This window comes from Lepisma saccharinum, chromosome 1, assembly GCF_977018435.1.
Source record: "Lepisma saccharinum chromosome 1, izLepSacc3.1, whole genome shotgun sequence".
NCBI classification, from domain to species: domain Eukaryota; kingdom Metazoa; phylum Arthropoda; class Insecta; order Zygentoma; family Lepismatidae; genus Lepisma; species Lepisma saccharinum.
In genome coordinates, this window is record NC_139229.1 from 41,132,459 (window position 1) to 41,139,267 (window position 6,809).

Consider the following 6,809-nt stretch of genomic DNA (forward strand, 5'->3'; position numbering starts at 1 on the left):
AGAAACCATTCATGGTTTATTACCCATTGATTTTTAGTTATTTCAATTCTCTTATTAGGAAAGGATTGAAAATTATAGACATTTTATGATCTACGATTCCACACCAATGTGATTTTTCTCGTAGGTATATGCTTTGTAGTTGGAATTGTAGAATCTCTTTATTCCGGAGAGTGTAAGAGAAAATTGTCTTTGCAGGGGACAGAGAGCAAGAAGGTGGAGGAGCAGCCAGTTAAGAAATCAAAGAGATCGCTGCTGAGTGACATTTCCAACACAGAAGCTGCAAAGAAGAAAGTGAAGTGTGAAAGAGTGCCACTAAGACAGAAAAAGAAAGAGAAGCCCTTACTGAAGGGACAAAGGATGCTTACTTCATACTTTAGGTTGTAGCTGCAGTAAAAATTGACTTTCGACATTCATGAAAGAGGAAACAGGGTTCCCACACACTTGGAGAATCTGGAAACCTCTGGGGAATTTAAAAAAAAAAAAAGAACCCTCCAGAAAAATGTTCTAACTGATTATGAATCCCACTTAAGTCCAGCTGAAGGACTACCTGTTCATAATAATAATAATTACAACTTCAGTAATTTACGATACAGTAGCTACTTTCAAGATATGGGAATGAGATATATTTATTTATTTTGCATTACAGATTAATTGATATTGTGTCTATTTGAACACTTGTCAAAAGTGTGCAAATATTTCTTCTATATATTTTATGCGCTGTAATTCAGTTTGAAAAAGTGTTTAACTCTCTCAAAAAAATATATGACCTTAGTCCTCAATAAGGACAGTAATGTAATTTTATTCTTGAATTAGTTTTTTTGTTGTATCAGAAAGTGAATTGATGTGAATTTTTTGCCAATACTGATAAACCATTGATATAAAATTTACTGATGCCAATATCCAAACTTATACTGATAAAATATAAAATTACTCATCTTCCTTAATAATTCATTCGCCTCCTTAATCAATTTTTGCAACTTTTCACCTTTGAAAAACAAACTTCGAACATTACTTTATAAAACTATGACAAATGAATTGTATGTTTTTATTCATAAAAATAACAACAAAATGGCAGAATATTTCACTGAATTACCAGCTATTTATAAATATATTTGATTATTAATTTTACTGATACATTGATATACCACAACCCCTAGAGTACTAATTAACCTGTCACATCTCTAATAATAAAGTATAGAAGATCAGGATGGTGTGACTGGGTGGAAGTGAAGGATGCCATTGCAAAATAAATTTAAAATAGTAATGTACTGTGAAAAAAATTAATGATCCTGGAAGACTCAGGGAAATCTCAGTTCATGTGGGAACCCTAGGAAAGATCATTTGTTGGTGAATTGTAGAGTCAAATAAAGTTATTTGTGTGCGAGTTGAAGGGAGATTTTTCATGTGAAGGCTAAAGAATGGATTCTCACAGTCAAAGGAAAGAGTGGACATCTAAAAAATAGAAATAGGAAAGAAGTACATTATTTATTACTTGAAGAAGGGTTACATGTAAACTTACTGTATACTGATTCTGTAACTATAAAAAACTTTTTTTCCTCTTCATGAGTTAATTTGTTGAACTACACAATTGTGGTAATTGTTTATAAATATTCAGAATATGGAAAAGTGTATATAATTGAAAAACGTAAGAAAGAACTTTGCAACTTGCATATGTAGAGGAGGCAATGTCTCAATATCCTTAGATTAAATTTGGCCAAGTTTCTCTCCTTTCTGCAAAGTACAGGCAGTTCATTCCATGCTTTACTTGTTGGAGGTGAAAAGGAATTTTGATCCATATCTTTCCTCATTACATTACAGTACGCAGATACTATTAGTAATGTTCAATAGCAAACTGGGCTAATGTATGTTTTTGTCACTTAGTAGGTGGTTGTGTGTGCATTATTATTTATTATTATTATTACACTTAAGCGTACAGTTTATTATATACAGATCACCTTATTATAAAAAACAGCTTTTAAAATCAGCTTGACTTATGAATGCTTATTTTCACCTGGATTCAAGTGTGGGTAGTTGCACCTCTTCTCTGTTCACATGTGAAGTGATGTATGCTGTATTTCTTATACTACAAATAGCCTAATTTTGCATTCCTCCCCTAATTTCTTGTTGTTATTTCTGTTATAACCTTTTGGAGCCCAAGGCCATTTTCACATGTAACCCCCTTGATGCCCAAGCCAATTTGAGCAAAATGCAGAGTTTCAATTAAATGAGTGTAGATCGAAGGCTAATTGCCCTAGAGAGATGAGTGATAGATATACCGTTGTACGGGGAATGAACCAGAGATTCAGACTATATAAAATTTATGCAATTAAAGGAATGTGGAATAATTTAAAAGAAATAAGAAAGAGCGGAACTACTGTTGCTCTACTTTAAAAATTGTTGTTCTTCGTCTAACATTGCACAGATTTGGTAGTTCGCAAACGGTGTAATTATTTTGTGTTACCTTACACAACAGCAAATACATTTCATAAGACTGTTCTGAGCATCAGACTTGCGTCAGTAAACAAGCATTTCGTCTGTTGCAGTATCACAGGAAAAGAACATCGTCCTGCAATGTTCAAGCCTCTAGATATTTTCCATTAATAATGTCTAATCACAATAATAAGTTAGAAGAAATAACTCGCATTTTCACAACTATCAATATTCTCGTTTTTCTTCATCACTTCGAAAATTATTTCTCAAAGTTAACTGCTATACTACAAGAAAGCAATCCAAAATTAAAGTAAAAGTTCAACTACATGTATACCCAACTTCATTTACAATATTGACGCGACAGAATAATTAAGAACTGTTGCTCCAAGGGAAGCAAAGGGCGTAGTGTATTGGTTAGAGTTCTTGAAAGCATTGATTGCGGTCCCAGGTTCGATCCTCCTCAGGAGGTGTTCTTTTTTTAATTCAACTTTTATTACAAACAAGAGCATGGTAACATTATTTGTAATAGCAGTGTATAGTAGCTACATTGTTATGCAAATGGAATTTTTAAAAAAATAAACAAATAAATGAATTGACAACACATTCAAAGGGATATTTTCATGTATAAGATCCGGAATAATGATACTCTAACGATAATTGTGTACTGCTTCAAAGACATTGACAAATATTAATGAAATAACTATTTATATTTGTGGCAATTCAGGACATACTAATTTTACCCCTTTTCCCACTCGAGTTCAATGCAAGGAAACCTCCGCAAATATCGATTGAAAAGTTCTCATCATGTGCAATTCTCCATTAAATGTTTTTGCCGAGTCATGCTACCTTCGTTTTCTTTGTTACAAACAAGTATTGTTTGCACATTACATGTAGGAGGAGAGTTGCATCTACATTTCACATTGGTCAGCTCCTTCTTATGTCAGGACACGCGCGTTCTGCAGGAGGAAAAGCTGTGCAACATAAGTCTGGAAAGTGTGTTCGATTCAATCGTAGTGCAAAGGAACGTGGAACTATTGGAAAAAGTGGGAGTATATTTACAAACAGTTAGGGGGAAAAGAAGTGTTGCACAAAGACGGGATAAAGAAGAGGAATAAGTGTTAGTTTAAATGAGAACAGTTAAAACTACCAGAACTGCTATTTAACACCCATACGGAATGTAATGGAAAGTGTAGTCTGTAAGGAAAATCATAGTTGTGTAATACGAGTAGATGTAGTGCGCACAGCCGATGGCTCGCACATGAGATGAGCAATAAATACTTACTTACTTACTTTCAGGAACGAAAGCTTGTAGGATAGTGTTTAACGTTCAGGACTGTCAATCTGATGGTCGTAGGTTCAAACCCTTCCGGTGGCAGAAAATTTTCCCAAGTTTTAGACCAATCCCATTGTGTTCATTGTTCACCCCGTGTGAAACGGAATGATTCAGTTTGGAATTAACGATGAGGTGACGGGAAATATTAAATTACAAAAACTAAAGTTCAACGAACCGAGAAGTGGACAAAAATTGGATAATTCTTATAAATATTAAAATTACATTAATGTTTTTAGTGGTATATTCGCAGGTAAAATCAAAGATCTTAGATTTAAGATTATACCTTGCTCTGAACTAAGCCAAAAAGGCATTTCGCACTGATTTAATACATTCTCCAATACACTTCAAAATGTTATTGAATGTTTCATGTCGATAATTTGACCAATGCATCAATTCTTGACGCTGAGACGATATTTTCTGCAACTACCTCTTCTCTTCAGTCCCTTCTGTTCTTCTCTTCTCCTTCTTCTTTCCCCTGCTCTGCTTTTATCTCATGGAGGCCATACTTTCCTCGCATCTTATCTCCATCCCACTCATCTCCACTCCTCGTATCTCCTTTCCTGTCTTAGATTTCAGACTCCACGCACTTTTCTCCTCTTCTTTTCATTCTTCTCTCCTTTACTCTACTCTCCACTCCCCTCTTCTCGTCTTCTCTTCTCTCCTCTCATCTCATCATCATCTCTTTGCTCCATTTTCCTCATCTCTCCTAGAATCTTTTTCCATTGTCCTCACTACATCTTCTCTCCTCGTCTATCCTCTCTTTCTTCTCTCCTCTACTTTTCCTCTTCTCCTTTCGCTTTCTCTTTCTCCTGTCCTTTGTCACCTCTCGTTTTCTCTCACCTCTTTTCCTTTCTGTAGACTCATCAGCGATGAAATACTAGAAAACCTATTATTTTTCTTTCAGAAAGAATTTTGTCACTTGCGATATAATAGTGATATTTTTAATACTTTTATACACTAATACTTGTTTTTATTTCTTTCGCGTATTTTATAAATATTTATTGTGCATGTGGCAACCCTGAAATTGAGCCTAACTCTACACGCAACCCACCAACACCTTGTGTAAATTGGGTTGCCTAGTTTAAAATGTCGTTGTCCTAAAACTTTTGAGAGACACTGTACATGCACGACGAACTGAACACGTACGAATGTTTAGATATATTCAATTATTTTGTAAATGGAAAAGCGAGGGAAAAAGAATTCTATAAAACTAGTGATATTATCAATTAAGTATGCATGAATCTTTGCCAACAAATCTGCAGAAGTAATGAAATGACACATATCAATTGCTAGTACATATATGTGCTTTCAACGTCGCCTTTCCACCTGAGGGATTTAGGGAAAACCTATGATATGGCATGCCAATTTCACTGGCACGAATTTACTTCAAACAACAAGGGAGTTTTCAGACTGAAGCGACAAGCGATATCGAGATTTCGCACAGGAGCGTTCGATCTAAAGCAAACCATTCACCATGCTTGCGCAAATAACAGGCCGGGGCAACGCAATGCATAGTATTGATAAAACGGTCCAGTCCAAGAGACATGAAAGCGAGAAGCAACACCTGCAATTTGTCGTGTCGTTTTAATTCGGAAGGTGTTGTTAATTTTTTTATGTTGGTTTCCAAGAGACACGTATCGCTTCAATCTGAAAGCTTACTTTCGAACCAATTCACCACGAGAAAATGCACGTGTCGCTTGGACTGGTCTGTTTTCTCAGTACTATGCATCGTGTCGCTTCGGTCTGTTGTACTCGTATGAAAGGTGGATTGTTTTCTTTAGAATAAGGGGCCGTTGCTTGTCACTTCGGTGTGTAATCTCCGTGCCACTTGAAAGTGAATCCTCAGTGCCTCAGTGATCAACGAAATGTATCGAACCGAAGGGACGCGGCAAGCTGCACGTGTCGCTCTGATTCTCAATGGCGTGTATTGTGCCGCCTGAGACTTGATTTCCCATTGTTATTTATAGACTAAATGGGCCTGTATCGCTTGTCACTTTGGTGTGAACCACTGCTGTCACGTGTCACTTCGGTTTGAAACCTTACTAAGAGCCGTTCTTTTCACCACAACACAATACGCAGATAAGTGATCTACATGCTTGTAACAAAATGCAAGTCGTACAGATCCTTTCCGGGTACCAATCCTTTTTTTGTTCTGCTTGTATGCACAGGTTTCGTCTCTCTACGTCCTTCGGAAACCTACGAAGTGATACTCTATGGTGATACTTGACTCAATAAATTTGTTCCCGATCGAACTGTGCAACCATATGCTATGCAGCTGACACGCTATTTCCTTGAAAACGAATCTCCACTTTGCCCTTTCATATTAACGTCCATAACACCGTAAGCCTAACCGGATGGTCCAGGGGAGCCAGACGAGTGTGCATGCTCCGCAGTAGCTCCGCCTTTAACACCGTCTATACTAATGACCATGACGTCAACTACCTGGACAGAGCTTTTACAATTGTCTAATTGCATACCAAAGATAACTAAAGTGTACTGCCAACATCAGACCACAATACTTGTGTATTACGAGTCTTATATTTTATCATGTGTTGGATCAATCAATATAGTTGTAATGGGTGTATTAGTGATTCGAATGATCATAACTGTCAGGACATGACTAATATAAATGATTATGTAGAGCGGCAGAAAGTGCCGCCATTTCTTAGGGAGAATTCACACCGAAGAGACAAGATGCACGCAGCAAGTGACACTTGGTTTCTTTGCTCAGTTTGCATGATGGTACCGATATAATTGCATTAATCAGTTTATTAGTCACCCGAAAATAAAGTAACAAGAGACAATGTTACATGTAAACTGCATTGTAAAATTTGTGCAAGTTATTGAACCTCGGAAGAGGCATGTTGTGCACGAGAAAACTGAGAAATAATATGTACTGAAATCAAACTGAATACGCTAGACTTTTCAGCCTGAATAAAGCGAATACCTAAACACTAGAGAAATGGTTCTCAACCTTCTTGAAACCATGTCACAGTATTCTTTTTAAGTCAATGCCCTTAGCCGAAGAATTTTCCTCGTAAATCTT

General features: G+C 36.4%; 1 protein-coding gene across 1 annotated transcript in view; it reads left to right on the forward strand.

Annotated features, from left to right (window-relative positions):
* LOC145990360 (PCNA-interacting partner-like) overlaps positions 1-1,893 on the forward strand; it is a 59,193-nt gene extending 57,300 nt beyond the window's left edge. Inside the window, exon 9 of the mRNA XM_083126079.1 lies at positions 196-1,893. Coding sequence (XP_082982205.1) covers positions 196-384 — 189 coding nt within the window. The 3' untranslated portion in view covers positions 385-1,893. The remainder of the gene's footprint in view (positions 1-195) is intronic.
* The last annotated feature ends 4,916 nt before the right edge of the window (positions 1,894-6,809 follow it).